At 40.9% G+C, this 23,647-nt stretch overlaps 1 protein-coding gene across 1 annotated transcript in view; it reads right to left on the reverse strand.

Annotated features, from left to right (window-relative positions):
- LOC119428707 (FERM, ARHGEF and pleckstrin domain-containing protein 1) overlaps positions 1-23,647 on the reverse strand; it is a 126,445-nt gene that overhangs the window by 51,070 nt on the left and 51,728 nt on the right. Inside the window, exons 3-5 of the mRNA XM_037696379.1 lie at positions 1,057-1,161; positions 879-921; positions 700-778 (exon numbers count right to left, since the gene is read on the reverse strand). Coding sequence (XP_037552307.1) covers positions 700-778; positions 879-921; positions 1,057-1,161 — 227 coding nt within the window. The remainder of the gene's footprint in view (positions 1-699; positions 779-878; positions 922-1,056; positions 1,162-23,647) is intronic.

The raw sequence follows: 23,647 nt of genomic DNA on the forward strand, positions 1-23,647 counted from the left end.
ATATATACATACATGACCTTTAACCTTCTGCTCTGACCCTAAATTTAACCCGGGATTTCATTGCCCAAAACCTAACACTCTGACCCTAAAGCAAACCAAACCCTTAACCAAAAAAAACCTAAGCTACATACCAAAGTGGAAGTTTGTGCCTCACTTAGGTTTCATGTTATCCAGCTCACAGCATGGATGGACTTTGATGGAGGTAGCCATCTTGAATTTTGACATGGCAAACCAATTTTTGAAAGGAACTTACATCTAGATGTATCAATCTACCAAAATGGGAGTTGGTACATCACCCCCCCCCCCCCCCCCCAAGTTATGCTCACAACATGCACAGACGGACAGAAAGATGGAGGGTACTTCCAATGTCCTTTTTTGCTCTGCGTCAGGGGGACAAAAACTGAATCATGAGCACTCGAGTGTCTCGTTTGGCTGAATTGGGACAATAAACGTTTAACAAGTCTGTTTCCCAGCTGACAGAGCTAAACAAAACTCTAAAATCCTAAATGTGCCTGACCAAGAACAACTTAAAGCACCAAAAAAGACGACAAGATATTTTTAGAAGCGTCCATAAACCGTAAATGGCGCTTTAAAAACCCTCATGAAGGCCTACAGAAAACACTTGAGCCAGACAGGAAACCAACACATCTTTAATTTAAGGGGGTGCTTCTTCGGATAGGTGTGGTTTCTGAAACTTACTGAGTCAGCTCCTCCATGAGCTGCGTGTGGTCAGGAGGGAAGAACTTCACCACAAAGCGAAGGATGGTGTTTTTCGGCCCTGAAGGAGAAAAATGATGGGATGCGTTAAAAGAGGGAAGAGACAGGAAGTGGACATGTGACAAAATCAAACCCTTTCTATCCGTGTAAGAGCTACGTACGTCTGATCTGCTTCAGCGTCGGCTTCAGGAGATCCAACCACACCTGTGGAAAACAGAAAACACGAGGATGTTCTCGCTAGCTTTTCTTTAAATGTCACATTAAAGTGTGAAACAAACAAACAAATAAATATTAAAGGGTAAAGATCTGAAGCCACAAAGCTCTCCAGCTGAAGCTTACCGTCATCTTCCGTTGGTCCTGATACTCCAGTCCAAAATAGTCTCCTTCAGTCAGGTTGAGATGGACGCAAACCAGATCAAACAGCACTTTACCATGTGAGCGTTGCTGAAAGAGAAGAGAGATTAAATTTAATTAAAATAAATGCAATGACAGAAACATAGGAGCTCTGTAAAATGAGAAGATGCAAAGTGTGTGCTGAAAGAGTGTCCATGTTCGCATATTTGATTTCAAACAGACTCTAATAAGCCCCAACTCTGCTCCGCCCGCCACGGAAAGATCCCTTTTGCACCAGTACTTTGTAGCTGATTCGGGATCTTTTTTCTTCCCTGCTTCTCTGGTGGGACAATTGTAGCTGAGTCGAGCTGACTCCGGACCGAAACGTGAATGCAGGACACCGATTGGTCAGGGGGAGGAGTCACTGGATCTTAGAAACTTTTCACCGATCCGCCTTTTGCAATTTCTCGGAACGCGGAGCAGCGGCTGGATCTACTTTTAAGATTTTAAAAACAATAATGACAACACCGTGTTTAATTCTGAAGTCCAGGCGGTTTTTGTGTTTGGTGACCGACGGCAAAATTGGAGCGAGCCGAGTCACCGCGGAGGATCATACGAGCTGCCGAACCGTTGAAGCATGCGAGGCTGGATTACGAGCCCTGGCAGGAGACAGGACAGGGAGTCCGGGACGGAGGTGGAAACATTTTTAAACATTTTATGTATAAAAATAATGTTTTTATCAGTGAAGAATAAAAATAAATAAATGGTGCCGGCTTTATTATGAAATCCTGTTTTCACTTTGACTTTATTAAATAATCTGTTAAAGTTAACTCAGCTGAAAAATCATAAAAAGACTAAGTTATTGGATCTCTCAGGAATATTCCCCTCAAATATGCTTAAAGAAGAGCCTTGAGTTCAACTTTATTCTAACCTACCGTACAAATCGCAAAACAAAAATTACACTTTAAATCAAAACTAAAATAAAATCTGTAGACAAGAAACAAAACCACATATCTAAATTGAACAATAAAAGTAGACACGAGTGCAAATCCATCAAATGATGAAGAAAAATATAGAATTTTAATCATAAATGTTTTTGTAGGATCTGGTTCATCAGATTTAATTCAATTTCTATAGCGCCAAGTAGGAATGCGCGATATAAAAAGTATACGGTAAAAACGATAGAAATTAAGCCTACGATAGAGATCTAACTTCTACCGGCTAACTGCAGTAATGCTGTGTCTGATGTAAAATCAGTGCTGTCAGATTAATCGTTACTTTTTTTAATTGAAAATTGTGCGCAAGTGGCGTTAGTCTTTTCTTCGAGAGCTAAGTAGCAAAGCTACAAGCTAACTACGTCCGGCTTGCCGTAGTGTTGCCGTATTCTGACGCATGCGCAACACGCTGTGTTCCGTCGAAAGTTTTTTGTAAGCGTTGGTCAGCTTTAGAGAACCCTGCTCTCTGATCTGTGAAAAGAACGCTGTGTTGTGTGATTTTACAGCGAGACCCTCTGGTCAAAGCCACAGACTCATTTTGTGTCAGCTCTCCATTAAAGCAGAAGGAGGCGCCCACTAGAGTGTTGGAGGGTGAAATGTTTCAGTGTAAAATGCTGCTCTGTTGCTGTTCATTTCTTAAGTGAGAATACTGAAAACTGTTAACAACGTATTCTTTTGTTTAAAACATATGGCTAAAACTACATTTTATATCTTTTGCACTGTTTTGCACTACAAGAAAAAAGCCTAATACTTGATTTGTTTATTATTTAAAAACTCTCTGGACCTAGTAGAGCACTTTGGTAACAGTTTCTGTTTTAAATGTGCTCTATAAATAAATCTGACTTGACTTGACTTGACTAGTAGTGGATTTTTTTTTTATTCTAAATATATGATAGCAAAAGGACACCCTATGCTTAAAAATTCCTATTAAGTTTTATACCCAAAACATATTGCGATATATATCGTTATCGCCACCCTTCACAATACATATCGTGATATGAATTTTATGCCATATCGCACAATCCTAGCGCCAAGTCACAACAGAAGTCGTCTCAGGGCACTGAACAGAAACATTCATATTTAAAAATAATAATTTAACATTATTTATCTGAGGAGCAGACTGCTTTGAGTTTAACTCATCGCAGAACTCTCACTCTCATGGTGACCTAAAGGTCATTAAAAGTTCATTAGCAGGATTTTGGATTCTGGACACGCCTCCAGAAACCGTCCTGAAGTGCGGTACAAATCAGGCTGGTGTGAGCAGGGCTAAAAAGAGTTGGGGCTGAATAAAAGCAGTGCAAAAGGGGCATAAGAAGCATCTTCACTAACAGAAGGCTGACTTTTAGGGCTAGGCGATATCTCGATATTTTAAAAATATCGATATATATATCGTATATCGCCATTCACCTTAAAATATAGATTTTGGTCCATATCGCCCAGCCCTACTGACTTCTGACCCAAATGTGAGATAAATTTAAATGTTTAGGTCTAATAAGGGGCTGAAGGATGAGCAGACGACATAACTGATAAGAGAGGAAAGACTAATTTGGAGGTGTGGACGTGGTTCGGCTTTCTAAGATCTGATAAACTGCAGGTTTCAGTGTTCTGCAAAATGTGACGGAGAGTCGTTCCTAACTTGTTCCACTCGATAGAAAATGCTGAGTCACAAGATGAAGCACAATAAAGTTTGAGCCAACGTATCCCTGAATACAGTTTTTCTGAGGCGTTTATATCGTTTATATCGATATATATCGTTATCGACCAAGATTAAGAAATATATTGTGATAAAAGTTTTGGCCATATCATCCAGCCCTACCTGAGCGGAGTCAAAAGTGAGTCGTAGTGAGACCAAATAACAAGTTCTCATCTGGCATTAAAACTCATCAGGGGCTTTAAGACACATTTTCCCATTCAGCTTCATTAATGTCTTATTGAATATCCTATTTGTCTACTATTTTCAAAGTGGATTATTTATCCTATTACATGAAGGTCTCAAAAAACAAGGACATTGGGCCACTCCCCTTTGAATTTAAACACATAAGGTTTTCAACACGTTTCAACTGTAATTACTTAAAAATATTTTTTTTGTTTGTTGTCCTTGGAGGAAATATGGTACATCTGACACTACGGATCAATTGTAAGAAGACTAAAAAGACAAATGTCCTGGTGCATGTTCAGTAATCCAGATAGATATGTCTAACAAGGTTGAGTCAGGTCCTCTGGACGGATTTTTCTTTGTTGAAACGTTTTCGTCTTTTATCCAAAAGACTTCTTCAGTCTGAGGAGCTGCAACAAACTCCATCTTATAAGCAGCACCTTCTCAAAGTGGATCAACCAGTTTGCTGATGACATCCAAAACTAATTGTTCAAATGCAAAAAGTGGATCAATCGTCAATGCACTGATGGTTGCTTGATATTCACAAACTGGAAGGATAGTGGGGACCCATTGTTTTCGAGGAAGAAATGTGGCCAGAAAAAAAATCCTGAATGATCGTGATTGGCGATCACAAACGTTTGGTGAAATCAAATCAAAGAAAAACAACATTAGCACTCAGGGCGATGTTTAATAATGAAAGTAAGAGCATTTCCAAACGCACAATGCGAAGAACACAGATTGGGACTGAACAGTCGTGTAGCCTTAAGAAAACCACTAATCAGTGAGGCTAACTGGGGAAAAAAGGCTTCAATTTGCTAGGGAGCATAAAGATTGGACTCTGGAGCAAGGTCATGTGGTCTGATGAGTCCAGATTTACCCTGTTCCAGAGTGATGGGTGCATCAGGTTAAGAAGAGAGGCAGCTGAAGTGATGCACCCATCATGCCTAGTGCCTAGTCATCAATGAAAGATCTTGGTGAAAAATGTATGCAACACTGGATGGAAATAGATCTTGTGACATCGCAGAAGTTTATCGAAACAATGCCACAGTGAATGCATGCCGTAATCAAAGCTAAAGGCGGTCCAACGAAATGTTAGCGTGTGACCTTTTCTTTTTGGTAGAGACTTTTTTGGGGCCAGGCAGTGTAAGACGAGACAGGAATTAAAGACAAAACGTTTCAACCAAGAAGAATCCGTCCAGAAGACCTGACTCCACATTGTTAGACAAAAAATATTCCAAATTTAGAGAAGGAAGCATGAGGAAGTGTTTCTGAGTAATTGTTCATCATTAAATCAACTGTACTTCAGCTACTAAAGACTAGCAAATGGATATGTTACTTTAAATTACAAAAATGAATCAATCCATCAATCAATCCATCCATCCGTACCAGCTTCTTCCAGGTCACATCATTACCTGCTGCAACCGATTTGTTAATTTTAACAATTTTCATGGCACAGATCTGGCTTTGCACCTCTTCAATAACTGGATTTCAAATCATATTAGTCACCGATTACATTAAATAGCTATGTGGACGGACAGTGCAGACAGAAGCTGCTGCAACAGCATCGCAAACAAAAAGTGGTTCTCAAATACACACACGTGGCGGCGATGACGCATTCAGCCACGCTGCTACGAGAAACCGGTTGTCGCTCATCTTATAAAACTCAAAGCATTTGTATAAACTGACGCAAGAACTCGTACAGAAACTAAAACGTCTGCTTTTAACTTCTTAAAGCATGCGTTGTCATGAATGCAAATGTGAGCCAAATGTGTACCATCTGGCTACCGCATGTGAGAGTGTGTCCAATCTCTTCGTAGGGACACACCCACACACCAAAAATACACACACACACACATTTTCTGCAGAGGGACAAGCTGAATGCTTATATTTACACAATTACTGAATGATAACTGTGTTTTCTTAGCAAATGCTGGTGTGAAGCTTGGATCTCCAGGTGTTATCTTGGTTTAAATGTTAAAAGGAAAGGGAGAGGATGAAGTGGAGAAACAGGTTGGAGGAGACAAAGGGAAAAAATGAAATAAAGAAAGAAAAACATCCATTCTTCCTCATTTCTTTTAAAGCCTGGATTGTTCCTCTAAGCCTGACATGGATGACCTGTTGTGTTTGCAGCTTTTGTCTCATGAAAGGGCCTTCACGCCATGCCTCTTATTTTCTCTTCAAACAGGCTTCATTGGCAAAAGCTCAAATGGGATCTCCTCCACGTCCAACTTCAACAGCAGCAACTCCAGTTTTCTGCAGAGCAGAGCCATGTTGGACTTGGATGAGCTTCTCCATGTGACACAGAAGATACAAAGCAGGGGAGTGAACAGTGGTATAAGACTGGTATAAAAGACAAAGGCATGGGCAAAACTAGGGCTGAACAATTTTAGAAAATATTCTAATTGCGATTTTTTTTTTAACCTCAATATTGTAATTGCGATTTAACATGCAATAATTTTTCAACGTCTTCTTCTCATGTATTTTTCAACGAACACAAGCAATAAATCTGTTTCAGTTGCAAAAAAACTACTGTTTTCAGCTCCGCTGCAACTCTGTTTCTGTATTGTATGTATAGCTCCGGAATAGCAACTTGGCTAAAACGTGTGCGCGAGGGCATTCTGTACCACTTATTAGGCCTGTCATGATAACAAATTTTGCTGGGTGATTAATTGTCTCAGAAATTATTGCAATAAACAATAATATTGTTTGAAATTTAACAATAATTAGTCATTATTGTCAAATTTAAGAAGAAATGTGGGGTAATTTGTTTTGAGTGTAGTGCCTTTTTTGACCACTTGATGGTAGTATAAGACTGTTTGAACTGAAGGATGGATAATGAGGGAGTGAGCAGCGTGTCTCTAAGAAAAATGGGAGGGAGGCCCCTTGATGTGACATGGGCTGTCTCTTCTTCCTTTTCTTCAGTTCTCAACATGGCGGACGCTCTGTGTGGTGTGAGCTCTTTAGCATAGCATTTGTCACACAAAGCTTTTAATACAAAAATCAGTAAACAAGTTCTCAGCTTCTTTTTGCAGAGAAAACCAACATTTTACACAAAGGCACGGGTTTCAACTTTGAATTTTGGAGCTTCGACAAGACGGAGTTTTTTTTCCCCACCGAGGTCGGCCTGTTAGCTTAGCTCGTAGCTTAGCTTCTCAGCTTTTAACGATCCAAAAATGTGATTTTGGACGGTTAAAACAGATTTTAAAGAGAAAAGAGAAAGGGAGGGGTCAGTGAAGAGCACCGGAGTTGAGCATTTTGTCATCCAGTGTCTTTAGTAGAAAGAGAAAGACGAAAAAACATAAAGCTGATAAGTGAAAATGAGGTCAATAATTTTCATTTATCATGCGATTAATTGATTTAATGTTTATTGCAACAAACCTACTGCTTATCCATTGTGTTTACCAAAGACGTAAACCCAGGCTTGGTCACTATATTAATGGGCATCATGTCTTTCGATATGAACTCCGTTATTGCTTGAGTTATTTCCATGTGCCGTTTCGAATTATGTTCATACGGAGTAACACCTTCAGAACAGTTCGGTCAGTGATCCCTGTCAGCTGGTACTTTGAAGTTGAAGCACTGGTTGTTGGCATTCTAACCATGAAACTATCTTAAATGTCTTTGTAGTGTTTTTTAAGTGTTAGTAAAGATTTGTGGCGTTACCTCGAGAGGTAGCAACAGCAGCAAGGCAGGTTCTGCACAATAAGTGTCGTTGCACAACGTCTTATTTTTTATAGTCAAAATAATTCAACAAGCTGCCCCTCTTTGGTACCAAACTTTCAAATGTTTCAGGCTTGACGCGTTGACTGCTCACTCAAAAGTTACGTAACCAAATCGCGTGACCAGTCAAATTTTGGCCTTTGCGATTACAAAATCTTCTTTTATCGTATCGCGATATTATCGCAAATGCAATCAATTGTTCAGCCCTAGGCGAAACAAGCATTATTCTCACTCATGATCTAAAATTCAGCTTTTAAGCTGCATGAATCCTGAACGAAAGCTTGAAACGAGACGTGGAATCGGCTGAAACAGGAGCAAAGCTGTTCTTAAAGTTTGGCAACAAAGTCCTGTTTGAACAGAAATGTCGAGACGGTATGTTTGTCACGTTTAGAGGAAAAGCAATTTCCTCCAATAAACAGCAAACCCTTCTCCAGTAACTAAAGAAGGCTGATGTGCTCGCACTGGGTAGATAACTAATATCACGCCGAAGTAACGGATCACGCTGGAATGCAGAGGATAAAATCTTTAAATATCAGTTGCAGTTATGAAAACAATGCTTTCACAAACCAGACAGGCTGGATTTTCTTACAGCACCGTGCAAACAAACGTCTTCAAGGAGGGTTTTTTTTTTTTTTTTGAAAACTAGTCCAAAGCAACAGGGCTTTAAAGCCTCGACTTTGGTCTAAAAAGCTGTTTGTGGTTAGTTTGCTGTCCACGCAGCGAGCTGGCAGTTACAAGAACAAAACCTGAACGTGATCTGAACAGCGTGTGAGAGAGAGAGAGAATTAAAAATAAAAAAAAAACTAATGAATAGGTAATAGCTGAAGTGCTGAAATGTGAAGAAAGTAAGGTTCACAAACAGGCGCCGACCTGAAAGGCGAGGTCAGACTTTACGAGCTCTACCGCAAACAAAGCGTTGCTGGTAACGTTTTATTAAATTCGGTCAAAGTGCGGTGGAAGTAGAACGAACGTTACAGCTGCAGAGAATATTTCAAATAAATGAGTCTGCATCAACAGTTTGGGCTCTGGGAATATTTTGCAATATCAAATTCCACTGTTTGCCTACTGTGCAGGTTTTTTTTTTGGTTTACTATGCATCTGCATGCTTTTACTTAACAGTTTTTAATGTGGGAACGAACAAGTGAATATTAAGAACAGATGGCAAAAAAAAACTACACTTTTCTAGAAACTCATACCATCCTGGTGCGAAAATAAATTCTGTACAGGCATAAGGACTTGACAAATGGAGCCAACAGCGAAGTACGTCTACAATTTTGAGACAATTTCAAAAACTGCTTTCATGAACAGATACCGTAATTGCCGGTGTGCAAGCCGCTACTTTTCTCCTCACGCTTTGTAACCCGCAGTTTATATGCAGGTGCGGCTAATTTGTGTATTTAATTTCATACATTTTAATAATTTGTATTTATATATTTTATTTTGACAGACTTCCTGCCATCTCTCTGTAACTTCCTGCCGCTAAATAACATTTTCCTTTGACAGAGCTGGGCATTCATGTACCAAACCTCTTGCTCATGGTTTCAAAGTCCCTACCATAACTCCACCCACTCTGTCATCATGTGACCAGAAGTCTAACCGAAATGACCAATGAGCACTCTTGAGGACCATCCCCCAAGATAGACGTGCATTAATTTCTTCAGATCAAGTTACCGTATTGTGCGCCTCATGTACAGACCGTGTTCATCTGCAGCGATAATCGAAAACGCACGGAGAATTTCTTATGATGCAGCTGTCAAGTTAAAAGCGATCGATCAGGCTGTCGAAGAAGGAAACAGCTGCAAGACGGAGGCAGTGTGTGTTTTTCGGAGCCTCGAAGAGGACTTTATTCACAGGAGGACGAAGAACATAGCGACGAGTGACTTTTGGTTGACTACCGGTACTTTTTTTTTTTTTTTTTTTTTGCTGTGTTAAAGGTGTTTTTCAGAAAAGAAAAAAAAAATTACCGGATGTTCTTCTCCTCATGGGTCACGTGACTCCTCTGATCAGAAGTCATCAACATTTATTTTTAAAGCAGTCAAGTCTGGTACATATTTTAATAAAAAGTTTTTAAATGCTTTTTGCGTGCCATCTTCCTGTGTATGGTAAATATGCGTTTAAATACCAGTATCTCATTTAAGCTCATCCGAACGCATGAAAAGGAGCGGAGGAGACAACGGGAGGGAGGGGCTCTTCCCCTGTCCTCCTCCTCCTCCCCCTCATGTGGGCTCCGCTGAGCAGAAATCACATCAAAATTATTTAGAAAGTACATTTAAAAACAGCAGCCGTTACCAAAAGTGTTTAACAATTAAAATCATTGGTAGTAATTTAATGAATATTTACCGTATTTTACCAGTATTGTGACTCCTGATCACATGACCTCGATAAGAATTGTGTGCAACATTGACCAGTATATACTTTTTTTTTTTTTTTTTTTGGTTGCGTAGGTGTTTGGCACTATTCTGCCCAGTGATTATGCTTAGTTGTGTTAATTTTGTAGGTTGAATGGTTTTAACCATGAGTCAGACAACGAAGCATCATGAAGACTTATGACGATCCCCAAGCCATAGTATATGAAACGCCATCCGGTGGCTGATTCTTGCACTGCAACAAGAGCTGCACATAATGCCAGGAGTTGGGCACAGCTACTGATAATGTAACGTGGATACCCGTGGCTTAATAACCGGAGCGTCTTATTTATGTAGAAAATTGTTTTATCTTAAATTTAGTATGCACGGCTTACAGTCAGGTGTGTTCTGTAGCCCGGCAATTACGGTATTTATATTAAAGGCAACAGTTCAGAACAGCAGTGAGGAAATATTTTAGGTCGTTCTGGATCTTGGACGGACTTTAAAAAGAGAAAATGATCCCATGGCTCAGGTAAAATAAGGCACTGGTTTTTTTTTGCCTTGTTTATTTTTTCTAAAAATATTTGGCATGTGTTGACTTCCTCCAGCTAAGGGGATGTGGATCAGTTCCAGCAGAGCCAAGACTGGGGTCCTTTCACTTCCAATCACAAACGCTTCTTTCAACAAAGATCCGTCAATGAAGTTTTTTTTAACCAGCCAAAAAAAAAAAAAGTCAAATACACACAGTCATGCAGTTTTCTTTCAAGCTATTTGCCCTGCTGGATTTGTTTACAGTAAAAGATTTCAGGGGGCGTTCACTCAAACTCAGAGTTAGAGTCTGAGAAAAAAACAAATCCTGGCTGACCTGCAGAGGCCGGGTCCAGTTTCCCACAGCTGTCTCTTTGGGCTTTACTTCTTTCTTCTAAGATAATTAGAAGGTCCGGCAGGGAGTCGTAACAACCAGCCGTCCATCAGTGAACGGTGCTGAAATCTGGAAACGAATACCAAACCAAGCCTAAAGAAAGTCACCAGAAAAAGCTCCAGATGGGGGGGGGGGGGTGGGGGGGGGGGGGGGGGAAATCAACTGCTTTAAATATGCCAGTGTTCTTGTATTTGAAAAAAAAAAAAAAAAACGTGTTTACTTTTCATTTAGTGACACAAAAAGTCAAACACCCATTTAGGTCTGTCTGAAGCTATTCTGTTTACCTTTAGCATGACTCAGACCCTCTTCATAGCAGCAAATAAGATGAATTATAAAGCTCTGTCACCACTAAGTACATACATATTCATTATGGTCAGCTAGGCGGTTAAATGCGGTGGATACATGACAAGAACCTCAACCTGAATTACTCCACCTGCAGATTTAACCCACTAACACAACCTGCTTAGCAAGTGCAAATTAAGCTCGTTTCTACGACTCTTGGATTTCCTCTGGAGTCATTCTCTCGTCTATTGTCCAGGTTCAGTTCAGGGGTTTAGGTAATCTAAGAAACGTGCCATCCTCTCAAAAATCATAAGCCACCTAAAACAACACAACTTGCTCCTTGGTTCCTTTTAACCCATCACTTGTCTTGTGCTACATGGTCAAAGCCTGACCAAACTGGGATGGTAAATCTAGTACTCTCACCACCTTTGACATCTTAGGGTAGGCATGTCCAAAGTCCGGCCTGGGGGCCATTTGTGGCCCGTGATCAAATTTCCACTGGCTGGCAGGCTCTGTCATAAAATCAATAATATGCGGCCCACCACCATCGCTGCCAAAAGTATAAAATACACATAGGGCTGGACAATAATCCGATATCAATATATCACGATATACTTTTGTTCAATATCGGTGATATGAGTTTTAAGCACATTTTCGATATTTCGATATGATTACAGCATTTCACTGACGCATTTCTCTTTCTGTTCGGGTTGAAGCGGCTGCTTCAGTTTCAACCCAGACAGAAAAAGCTGTGACACACCTACGTAAGTGCGTGGTGATGTAATGTTACGCTGAGCGAGAGTCCAGTAGGTGTTAGCGGTAGCAGGCTAGGCTAATCTCCAACGCGCTTTAAGTTTTCTCTTCAAAATGAGTGCCCATGACCGTCAGAATGTGATTGAACAAGCTTTCACAAGCGAAGAGAAAGCAGATGATATAATTGAGAAGAGAGGAAAGACTAATTTGGTGGTGTGGAAGTGGTTCGGCTATCTAAGATCCGATAAACTGCAGGTTTCAGTCAGTGTGTTGCAAAATGTGATGGAGAGTTGTTCAAACTAGAGGTGGGAATATCTAACTTGTTCCACTTGATAGAATATGTTGAGAGTCAGAAGATGAAGCACAATAAAAGTTTGAGCCAACCTGTCCCTGAAACAACACCCCCAGCCATATGTTGTTGTTGTTTAAAGTTAAAACTATTATTATTGACAAAATTGAGAATTTTATGTTTATTTGATGGTGATTTCAAAAATTTTTGAATGCTAAATACAAATAAAAGGTGAACATTAATTTATTTGTACAGTTTTTCTGAGGCTTTTTATATTGTTTATATCGATATCAAATTATATCGTTATCGACCGAAATTAAGAAATATATTGTGATCAAAGTTTTGGGCATATCTAGGGGTGCACTGCTAAATCGGCCAGCAGTCCTGATTTCCTTAATTTTGGGAAATCGGCCAATACTTGCATGAGAAACCAATTTTACTCATTTTTTTAGTTTTAACAACAATTGTCTAAACTTGATTTCGGAGCACTACCTCATGGACAGTTAAAACAAGTTTGTATTGTTTCTAGGATATTGTTCAAGGGTATGTTTTTCAGTAAAATAAGATTGGAAAATTGAAGGTGCATTGTGACCTTATAACATCTGACAGTGTCGCTTATAAAATAAATCAGTATCGGCCAAAATCGGGATCGGCAGATCAGACTTTTTAGAAATCGGTGATTGTGATCGGCCAGAAATCTGCAATTGGTGCACCCCTAGCCACATCGTCTAGCCCTAAATATACAGGTATAAAAAGATATTTTATATGTCACCAGAAGATGGCAGTGTGATCCTTTCCAGACCATTTTCTAAATCGTCGACTGTAACTAACAAAAGAAAAGTTGACCGCGAGGGCCGCCACTTCCAGGACAAGTTGAGATTTGAGTGGTTTTTCACTGAAATACAAAACAAATGCCTAATTTGCCAAGAAACTGCGGCGGTTTTCAAGGAATTCAATATCAAGAGGCACTCACTAACAAACGAAACATGCCTACTACGACAAGCTAACTGGGAACGAACGCTGCGAAAAAGTGACTCATCAGCAGTAAAAATTTCATAATAGTTCATTTGCAATTAATGCTAACGGTTCAAAGAATGTCAGGCTTGAATGGTTGGCCCCCACACATATTTACCTTACCAAATCTGGCCCTGTTTGCAAAAGGTTTGGACACCCCTGTCTTAGGGTAAGCAGCTTAGAAAACCATTGAAAATTTGTCACCTGTAGCCATGAAACATGGGCGACCATGTCAATTGCAAAGGGAAACAGTATAACCGAAAGCTTTACAGTGGTGCCACTTCTTTATACAAAAGAAGTTACACAACATTAACTTTCAGAGGGTACCGGCATAAAACAAATGACCAAGTCAAGAGGTAAACGCAACTGATGTCAACTGAGAGAGAAACCAGATGGTATTGACTGATGATGATAACTCTCCACAGGAGAAAAGACTGAAAACAAAAGCACCTCAAAGCTGTTCGGGTTCATCCTTCAGTCTCCTGTGAAGACTTTCAGGATGAATCTGTTTGGACACAAAGTGGAAAACGTGGCCCTACGGGAAAAGAACAAGCCAAAAATATTAAAAAGTGAGAAAGAAACTAGCAGAATGCAGTGAGTAATGTACAGCGTATTCCAGCAGTTTGATCATTAAATCTGTTTTGTTTTCTTCATGATCAGCCTTATCGAGAAACCCTTCATACCAGAGAGAGCGTGCGACATCTTGCCGCTAAAATGTGGACCAAAAGAAATAAAATTTAGAAAAATCAACACAGCTCGATTTACAGCGAGCTGCAGAAAAGAACTAAGGAGAAATTACTATCAACACAGGGAAAACTTCAGACTTCTATCGCCAGACGAGCAAACCCATTTATAGTCTGCACGTATTTTCTTGAGTGCATTTTAACGACCCAAGAAAAAAGTGCATAAAAATTAAATTGAGTTGTTTTTGCTCCAGTTGGTGCTGCGTCTTTATTTGTCACTGCCTAAAGCAACTGAATTGCTTGTCAAACGAGAAGACGGATCACAAAGACCCCCTGCTATTGTTCCCCATCCCCGCTGTGCGCCGTTCACCCAGCAACTGCTCAGCTCCTGTCAGAGCGGAGAAAATGTCAGCGAGCTTTCCCTGCAGCTTGCTGGGCCTGACTGCACAACAATAGACGCTTTAAGTGCTACAGCCTTTTAAAAATCACAATTATTCCAAATTTATGTGCTGTATAAACCAACATGTATATATGATGTATTAACTAACAGACCACTGTCTGTGAGGAGCCACAAATTCTCCTCCACCATAACCCTCAGCACTGGCTCCCCACAGGGCTGTGTGTTGAGCCCCCTCCTGTTCATTCTGTTCACATATGACTGTGCAACTACCCATCCAAGCTGCCATACAGTTTGCAGGTTTGTAGACGATACAGTAGTGGTTGGATGCTTCACAAACAATGATGAGTCCAACTACAGGCAGGAGGTGGAACACCTGGAGATGGTGCAGAAAGAACCTTCACATTAATGTGATGAAGATGAAGGAGATGATTGTGGATTTCTGAAGGAGCAAACACACCTCCCCCACCCCCAAACATAGGAGGATTTAGGTGGAACTGGTCTCCAGTTACAAGTACTTGGGTGTACACATGAATGACAACCTCAGCTGGGGCAACAATACTACCAGCCTGATCAAGAAAGCTCAGCAGAGACTCTACTTCCTCAGATGACTGAGGCGAGATAGTCCTAGATCCTAAACTTCTTATAATGATCCAAAGAAGGAGAATTCTACTAACGTAAAATCGGGGCAAAAATTAAAACCGCAGATTAAGCCCAGTCCTTTTCAAGCTGGAGTTTTAAACCAACATCATTTAATGCTGGGAAAAGACAAAGTTACGACAGTTTTGGGTGAATTTTGACCAAGACAATATCATGAATTTGTCAGGGAATTTTGGTTAAGGTTTATGGATGTTTTTAACTAGGGACGCACGATATTATTGGCATAGTATCGGCCAAGATTAGCGTTAAAGTTCAATATCGGACATCGGCCATTCCATCAAAATAACTCACCGATATAAAAGGCGCTGTTTTTGTATGGCAACCCAGAGACAAGGATGCCTGCAACGCTAGCACAACGTGATGACTTCATGTGCGCCTACATGATCTGATCACAGCGGAGAGGGAGAAGTCAAAATATCTGCGATGTGAAAGTTTTAATTTTGTTGAGGATATCGGATCCTAAAGATTTTTGGACTATGTTGAGCCTCGATACATCATCCCCATTTGGAGATATTTTTCCGATGTAGCCTTACTCAAGTTACAAGCCATCATTTCCGACGTCATTGAGAAGCTAATAGCCGATAGCACTTGGGTGAGTTTTACCACAGACATTTGGACGTCAAGTGTTAGCCCCATTAGCATAATTGTTCTTACGGCACAATGAATAGACAAAAAAACTTTGAACTTAAAAAGGCTGTCCTTCATGCACAAGAGTGAAAAGTATCCCACACTGCAGCTAGGAACCTGGAACAAGCCTCCACAAGTGAGACAGCATCGCAGGTGACTAATGCTAATAAATAATATTTAACACTTTTCATTTAATAGAAGTTAAAGTACTCTGCATATCATATGGCTGTTACTGAATATATGTCACCAGCTCTTACAGCTGTTACACAATTTTGTAGCAAATAAGAATAAACAAGAGGGCTATGTTCTGACAAAGGAAAGTATATTTAAAAATATTGTTATCGGTTATTGGCCAGATAAGTTTTAACATATCGGCTATCTTCGTTAACATATTGGCTATATTTAACATAACAGATATCGGCCAAAAATCCAATATCGTGCATCCCTATTTTTAACTACTATGGCTGAGAATGTTAACTCAAGGATTTAAGGATTCAAGGTTCTTTATTTGTCATACACACCACGTGGTGGAACAAAATTGTGTACACAGGGTCTCAGTTACTTCCAACAAAAGTACTAAAATGTGAAAGAAAAACAGTAATAAGATCTAAGATATGAACTAAGAAAAATGTTAACTACACTAATAACTAGTAGCATAAAAACAATACCCTGAACAGCAGCTGCACATGAACAGAGTATGAGTTCCCAGAGAGTTCCTTTCTCTCTCAGAGAGAGCTGAATAAGGATCCTGCATGTGTAGCTGGATGGCTAAGGACACCAGTCTGCCTGTGAGCCAGGAGCTGATAAGCTTATAAAAAGAAGACTCGCACACTGCCCGTGGCAGATTCTCGTGACTGGGCTCTATGCATGTAACTTCTGTACATATGTGTAACCCGCTGTGAAAATTTGCCCTTGCAAGTAAAACTGGCTAAAAATCTTCCCGTCATTGTGTGTGGCTTCTTTGAGTAAGATGAATAGAGGATATTTTTATCCAACAGAAATCTTGCACAATCAGTTAGCACTTGGAATTTCAGTTGTGGATCACCCTCAGCTACTACCGCACCACATTTTAGCTCAATATTTGTAAAACTGACTGAGTCACAGCCATTTTTGTGTTACCTCAAGTAAAGTAACTGTGGCAGCCATCTTGAATTGGGTTGATTTTAAAGGATAATGAGTTGTAGATGTACCTCCATAAGACACAGAAACACAGGCAAAAACAATATTGCCTGCTTTTTGCCTTTCTTTTGGCAGGCGATAAAAAAAAGAAAAAGACTACGTGTCAGCGAATTAGTAAAATTTTTTATAGCTGTCATGCATTCAATATTAAACTGAAGCTAAGGCATGTTGTTGCTCTGGATAGGACAATTTCTCCTTTACAAAAGAAATTAAAAACCAACAAAACAGCTGGTTGAGACTTCCTCCCTTGCTGCTACTCACTAATCTCATCCTCACACTCCGATTAGGTCAAACTGGAAATGCGTCAAAAAGGACTTCCTCAACACAGTCAAGGGGTAAAGACTCGAGAAGAGATCCACACAGACATGCGAAGACAGACGCCTAATTGGGCCGTAAAAGAAAACGCATGCTCATAGCTCTGGGAAATCATGCCCGCAACACGGTTAATGGGGGTTGAAGAAGAAAATGCCAGCAGGCTGCTATAAAGACAATTCTGTGTCTCGAGTTTGTGTGTGTGTGGTGGTGCTACTGCACACTTAAGACGTACTATTGAACTGAAGAGAAAAGGGGGATGAGTGCATAATTCTGGACAGTAAAAAAAAGCTATTAGCATTTTGTGCAGTTTAGTAGTGGGTGTGTTTATAATAAGCTGCTTTGTGCAACACTGAGGCTTTGTTCCCAAAAAGCTTCTGAAGCTCTTTTGGGGAAGAGGATCTCATGTGACTCATGGCGATACAAAAAGCCTTTAACATGGACTTTTAATCCAAATATGCAAATGTTGTTGCATATTTCGAGCAGATGAAAGAAACACTGCAGGTTTAACTTGAAATCTTAAAAACAAACCACAGATTTTAGGATTGGCACGTGTTTTTTGTGTGTATTCATGCATATGTTTTGCTAAAACAGCTCATTTACAAAAGAATAAAAGGGTGTGAAGACCATAGATCAAACTGTTGATGCGACAATATGTAGATGATTCACTGACGTACAACCAAACTGCTCAGTGGTGAGAAAGATTATTTGACAAAACAAACATAATCCAAGTGAAAATAGGGAGAATCCCATATAAGTAATAATGGAAACCAGCATAAAATATCCTTAAGCAATGCTATTCTGAAAATTCTCAGATGAAGCTCCATCCATCCATTATTTTCCATTTGTTCTGAAGTCGGGTCGCAAGGGCAGCAGCTTGAGCAGGGAGGCCTTGACATCTCTTTCCACAGCCACATCTATCAGCTCTTCTGGGGGGACCCCAAGGCGTTCCCAGGCCAACCGAGAGATAAGTCTGTCCAGCATACCCTGGGTTTTTCCCAGGGTTTCCTCACAGTCGGACATGCCCGAAGCACCTCCCTAGGGAGGCGCCTAGGAACCATCCTTACCAGATGCCTAAACCACCTCAACTGGCTCCTCTCGATGTGGAGGAGCAGCTGTTCTACTCTGTCTCTCTCGGATGACTGAACTTCTCACCCTTTCTCTAAGGGAGAGTCTAGCTACCCTGCAGAGGAAAATCATTTCAACCGCCTGTATCCGCAATCTCATTCTTTCGGTCACTACCCAGACCTCATGACCAAAGGTGAGGGTAGGAACATAGACCAACCGGTAAACAGAGAGCTTCGCCTTACAGCTCAGCTTCTTCCTTCACCACATTGGACCAGCACAGAGTACGCAGTATTGCAAATGCTGCACCAATTTATCTGTCAATCTCAGGCTCCATTCTTCCCTAACTTGTGAACAAAACTCGGCGATACTTAAACTCCTCCACTTGAGGCAGAACCTCACCCTCGACCTGAAGAGAGCAATCCACCCTTTTACGCTCGAGGACCATGGCCTCAGATTTGGAGGTGCTGATTATTTTCCCTGCTGCCTCACACACTTGAACTATGACTGTTTTGACTTTAATGTTTTTTGTGGTTGGTGAATCTGAAGCCATTTCTATTGGCTCAATGGGGTTTGTTAATGTTAGTGGTTGTTCAAGTAAATCAAAAATAGGTTGGTTTGATTATAAGGACTGCAGATATATAAATGGTAAAATGGTAAATGGACTCCACTTGAGGCAGAACCTCACCCTCGACCCCAAGAGAGCAATCCACCTTTTTCCGACTAAGGACCAAGGCCTCAGATTTGGAGGCGCTGATTCTCATCCTAGCCATTTCACACTCAGCTGCAAACCACTCCAGTGAGAGCTGAAGATCACGGCACGATGACGTCAACAGGGCCACATCATCTGCAAAGAGCAGAGATGAAATCCTGAGGCCACTAAACTGGACTCCCTCCGCCCCCTGGCTGCACTGAGAAATCTGTCCATAAAAGATGAAGATGAAAATGAGTATTCAGTTAAATATGAACCGCTTGACGTTTTTGATTGAGAGGGCAATGAAAAAGCTTGTGAAAATAAAGTGATTTGTCATTCAAGAGAAAGAAAATTATTTAAATGCAAACACTGAGTGAAACAAATTTTTCTCCCAAACAACGCAAGTCAGGATACATTCCTCTGCTGGTTCTGAGGGAATTAACTCAGGGACACAGCGGAGTAACACTGTTCAATAACAGCATGTTTTTTGGCAGGGATAAGAAGAGTGAGGGAAAAGATAAAGAAACAACTACTGAAACTCAACAACACTCAAGGACTGGGACTGGTCCAGAAAAATGACAAACTGACCCTCAGAAAGTATGATAAGTAGCCACTTTTGGGCTTTAGCTATGCCAGACTCCCACATAAGAAGCAGCTTATTAGCTGAATATCTTCCAAAGCACTACAGTGAACTTATAAACCCACTGAACATATCAGTTTAATTTCTCTCTCATTCAATCATGGCCTGAAATGTAGACGTCACTGGTCATATTTTATCTTCAGGAAGGTGGTGAATTTCTGTGAAGAAATACACCCTCCCTTTCCAAAAAAACATACTTTACTGGAGTCTTTATTACCTGCGCCTGGGGAAAACCCTGACACAAACTAAACATCCCCCTCCATCATCGAGGAGAGATTTACAACAGCGCAAACAGCTGGTGGAAGAAAACCACAGCCTAATAGGGTTACGAACCTGTTGTAGCCTTGCTGTTGAGTGGCATCTTGAGCAACCAACGCCTGCCTTCAAATAATAAATCAAAAGGCATAGCATTTGAAAGAATACATACTGTTCATCACATTTTGAGCCAGAATTTAGACTATAAGTATAAGTGCTATATTCAAGGATTCAAGGTCATCATTGTATGTTCCCATACAATGACAAAATTGGTTCTCTTCATTTAACCCATCGCACCTGGGATACACTCAGGTGGAGCAATGGGCTGCTATTGGGCATACAGGGAGCAATTAAGGATTGGGTGTTTTGCTCAGAGACACCTCAACATGCGGGAATGGCTGGGAGTCAAACCGCGACTTTCTGCTCCCAAGTCGGCTGCCCTACCTCTATCCCATCTCGGCACTCTAACTAACTAAGATGGCCAAGAGATATTTAATTTGAGAAATAAAAGTTTTAGCCATTTTGGTCAAATCCTAAAAGTAGGTTATGAGCAAACTCAGATCATGCTACAGTTATTACTACAACAAACTGTATCCCATATCTGTAAAGCTGACTGACTTATAACCATTTCGTGTTGGCTATGTCAATTAGAGCTGTCATTTCTAACCCGAACCTGAAACCCGGCCCGACCCGGATTAGGGCCAGGCCATTATAACGTGATTAATGAGCGGGCCGGGCCGGTCTCTGGCTTTTAATTAGGTCAGGATCAGCCGCGATCCAATTATATGATAACATAGCTTGCCATACTTCCACCAGCCGTACGCAGCCATTTCAGTGCGAGATGACTGGCCTTGAAAGAGGTAAAAAGTTCAATTAAGCTTCAGATGGGACTATACTGCCAGGCAGCGATCTATCGTTCAAATGGCTGTTCATTCTGCCGCTGCACTCAGCAGACACACGCGGCCGACGACTCAAACTGGTGAGATCCCAAAGCAGACGCGTGTGTCAAAGCTGTCCGCTTGTTTCAGTAATTCACAAGAATGCAGGCAGAAATAGGGTTTAAATGCTTTTTTATGGCCATGAAAGTACAAACGCCTCTCAGCTCCGAATCTTCTGCTCCGTTTATTCAGTTGCGTGTCCCTGACCGTTAATAATCAATTAAAAATGTCCGGGGGGGGGGGGGGGGGGGGGGGGGTGGGGCGGGGTGTCCGGGTTTGGACCTGTAATTACAGTTAATTGGTCTGGTGGGGTGGGGTTCGGAAATTATGACTGCGGGCTGGGACCGGGTCGGATCAGATTTTTTGGGCCCGAATGCAACTCTAATGTCAATTAGCTATGATAGCCACCTTGAAGTTTATTGTCTCTAAAAGTTAAACAATTGCAGATGCATATCCAGCAGGGGTTGACATAAGCCGTTTCCGTGTGTTCGAGACAACCTAACGCTCCGACAAGCAGATCTCTCCTTTTAGTTGTTGGATGGGCAAACAAGAAGATAGACATGAATTGTTCTCAGTCGCCGCAACAAACTTCTATTATCTGTAAAAATGAAAGGTGGAAGAAAATGTGTTTTCTACCGAACCAATTTGGGCGGGACAGTCCCAGATTTTGCTCCCTGTCCCGCATAAGGAAGGGCGGGACACTCAAATGTCCCACATTTAATAAGAGCTGGCTGGAAAAGAAAAATAATGTCCAAAGGATCTGACTTAACGTTGTTGGCTTTTTTTACCTGGATTATTGAGCATGAACTTTGATGTTTTGAACCACTTTGGCTATGGCTGCCACAGAGGAGTCGACGGGGGAGAGGGCGGGTCCCAGGAACCATCTTATCACCACAAACAGGTTGGGCCATGGGAGAGTGCTGCTTGTGGGACTAAGTTTGTTTGTGGCTCCTTGGATTGATGAAGTCCTTTGGATGAAGGACGAAACGTCTCAACAAAAAAAATAAGCTGTCCAGATGACCTGACTTAACTTTGTTGGATTTTTTTACCTGGATTATTGAGCATGAACTATGATGAAAAGCTGGGTTTACCTGTTCATGCCGTGCCAGTGTGGGAGGAGGGATACAGAGGGGTTGTTTCACCAGCTTCCTATAACAGCAGGTCAGGTTGCCTTCTACAAACGGCAGTGAAAGCTGCACCACAAGCCCACCTCAGTAGCTACTGCAACCCAACTTGTGTAAGCCACAACAAGAGTTTAATCAGTGTGGTGGTTTTGTGTGGAATGGGGGGGGGGGGGGGGGGAGCTTACCCTTAAAGAGGCCCAGCTCTGACACTGTTGAACCTCCTCATCAGGGACCTCATTCACTGCAGTTAACAAAAAATAAAGGGGGATCTGCAGCCAAGCGGAGCGGCTAGTGTTTGCGCATTCACTAGCTTCTGTGGGAGACGGATGCGTGTCTTTTTCCACCACAGTGACAGAAACAATGCATCTCCATTTCGTCCTTCACTGGGGCCCTTTTCATTTGCTTCCTGCACTCATTTACAGACCATCTCTGACTAAGTGTCTCTCCATCAGGGATGGTATTCCACTCACAAGCACTAATTTCTCTGTCTCATACCATTCCTTCTAAGCGTGAGGGAAGCACTGTCTGTTAGTCCTGTCTTTGAACTCAGCAGGTTTAAGTGCTTCCACGTGGCTCCACGTGCACAAACCCACCTTAAGAAAAAGAAAGAAAATCATGCTCCCACTGAAATGACAAGCAATCCAGTCTCAAGGCAGGCAAGAGGACAGATGAAAAATGCAATACCAGTCATTCCCATGTGGAAAATTGATCTGTATTTAAACTGAAAGATGGAGACTCTCTACAGAAAGGAGATGTAGCTGAAGGAAAAGTCAAACCGCCTCTTGGACCACAGGAATGAGATAGCAAATGCCAACCATTACATAATGCAGTTGCAGTTCTTCTGACTCAAAATGAAGTCAACCCATATGTTTCCACAACTTCTCTGCAGAAATAAACAAAATGTATTAAAGACATTGACAGCAGATGGCATAATGAATGCCTCTAGTCAAGTTGAGTTAACGATGCTACACCCAGAGTTTTGTATTTTTGTCCAATGACGTCCATTATGTCAACTCAAGAAAGCAGATTACTTAACTAACCTAGCTCACCTTAGTTTTGCTAGAATACAATTTTAATTTCACTGTGGCATTTTAAGATTTTCCATTTTCATGCAGGTTCGATCGTTGTGGCGAACCCAGAGGAAGACAGTGGAAAACAAAAAATGAAAGTGGGCATTTTTAAGTGGTTATTTGTTGTTACTCGCCTGAATATGAGATTTAAATACCCATGATTTGTATATACATATTTTAATGTATTTGTACTGATTGGTAAAACCCACTGTTTTAACTTTGGTCATGTCTTAGTAAATTAAAAAAATGTGAGGGACATGCTTTGTTTTATTTTTCACAAAATAATTTGTGTGTTTAGTAGATTTTAATTGGAATTTAATTTTTTTTAATCGGGTTTCACTTCCATTTCATAGTTATTTCCCTCCAAAAGCTCTGTTCTTAGCTAGCAAGCAAGCTAACCTAGCGCATATTAGCTTTGCAGGTTAGAAAATAGCTTTCAGCTTTTGTTTTAAGATTCTGCATGGCCAATTATTACCCTTAGTAGACAAAATACTCAGGATCTGTGTGTTTGAATTATTTGTTTACTTTACATTTGTTTTGTTTTTAAACAGATTCTTAAAATCTATTACTTTAGCTTTGGTGCCCTTTTAGTTTAAACAGCTGTTGTATGTGTGTGTGTGTGTGTGTGTGTGTGTGTGTGTGTGTGTGTGTGTGTGTGTGTGTGTGTGTGTGTGTGTGTGTGTGTGTGTGTGTGTGTGTGTGTGTGTGTGTATATGTATGTCATGTGCTTGTTTGTATATATGTATGTAATGTGTGT

The sequence above is a fragment of the Nematolebias whitei genome, chromosome 23 (assembly GCF_014905685.2).
Source record: "Nematolebias whitei isolate Nwh7 chromosome 23, NemWhi1, whole genome shotgun sequence".
Taxonomy (NCBI): Eukaryota; Metazoa; Chordata; class Actinopteri; order Cyprinodontiformes; family Rivulidae; genus Nematolebias; species Nematolebias whitei.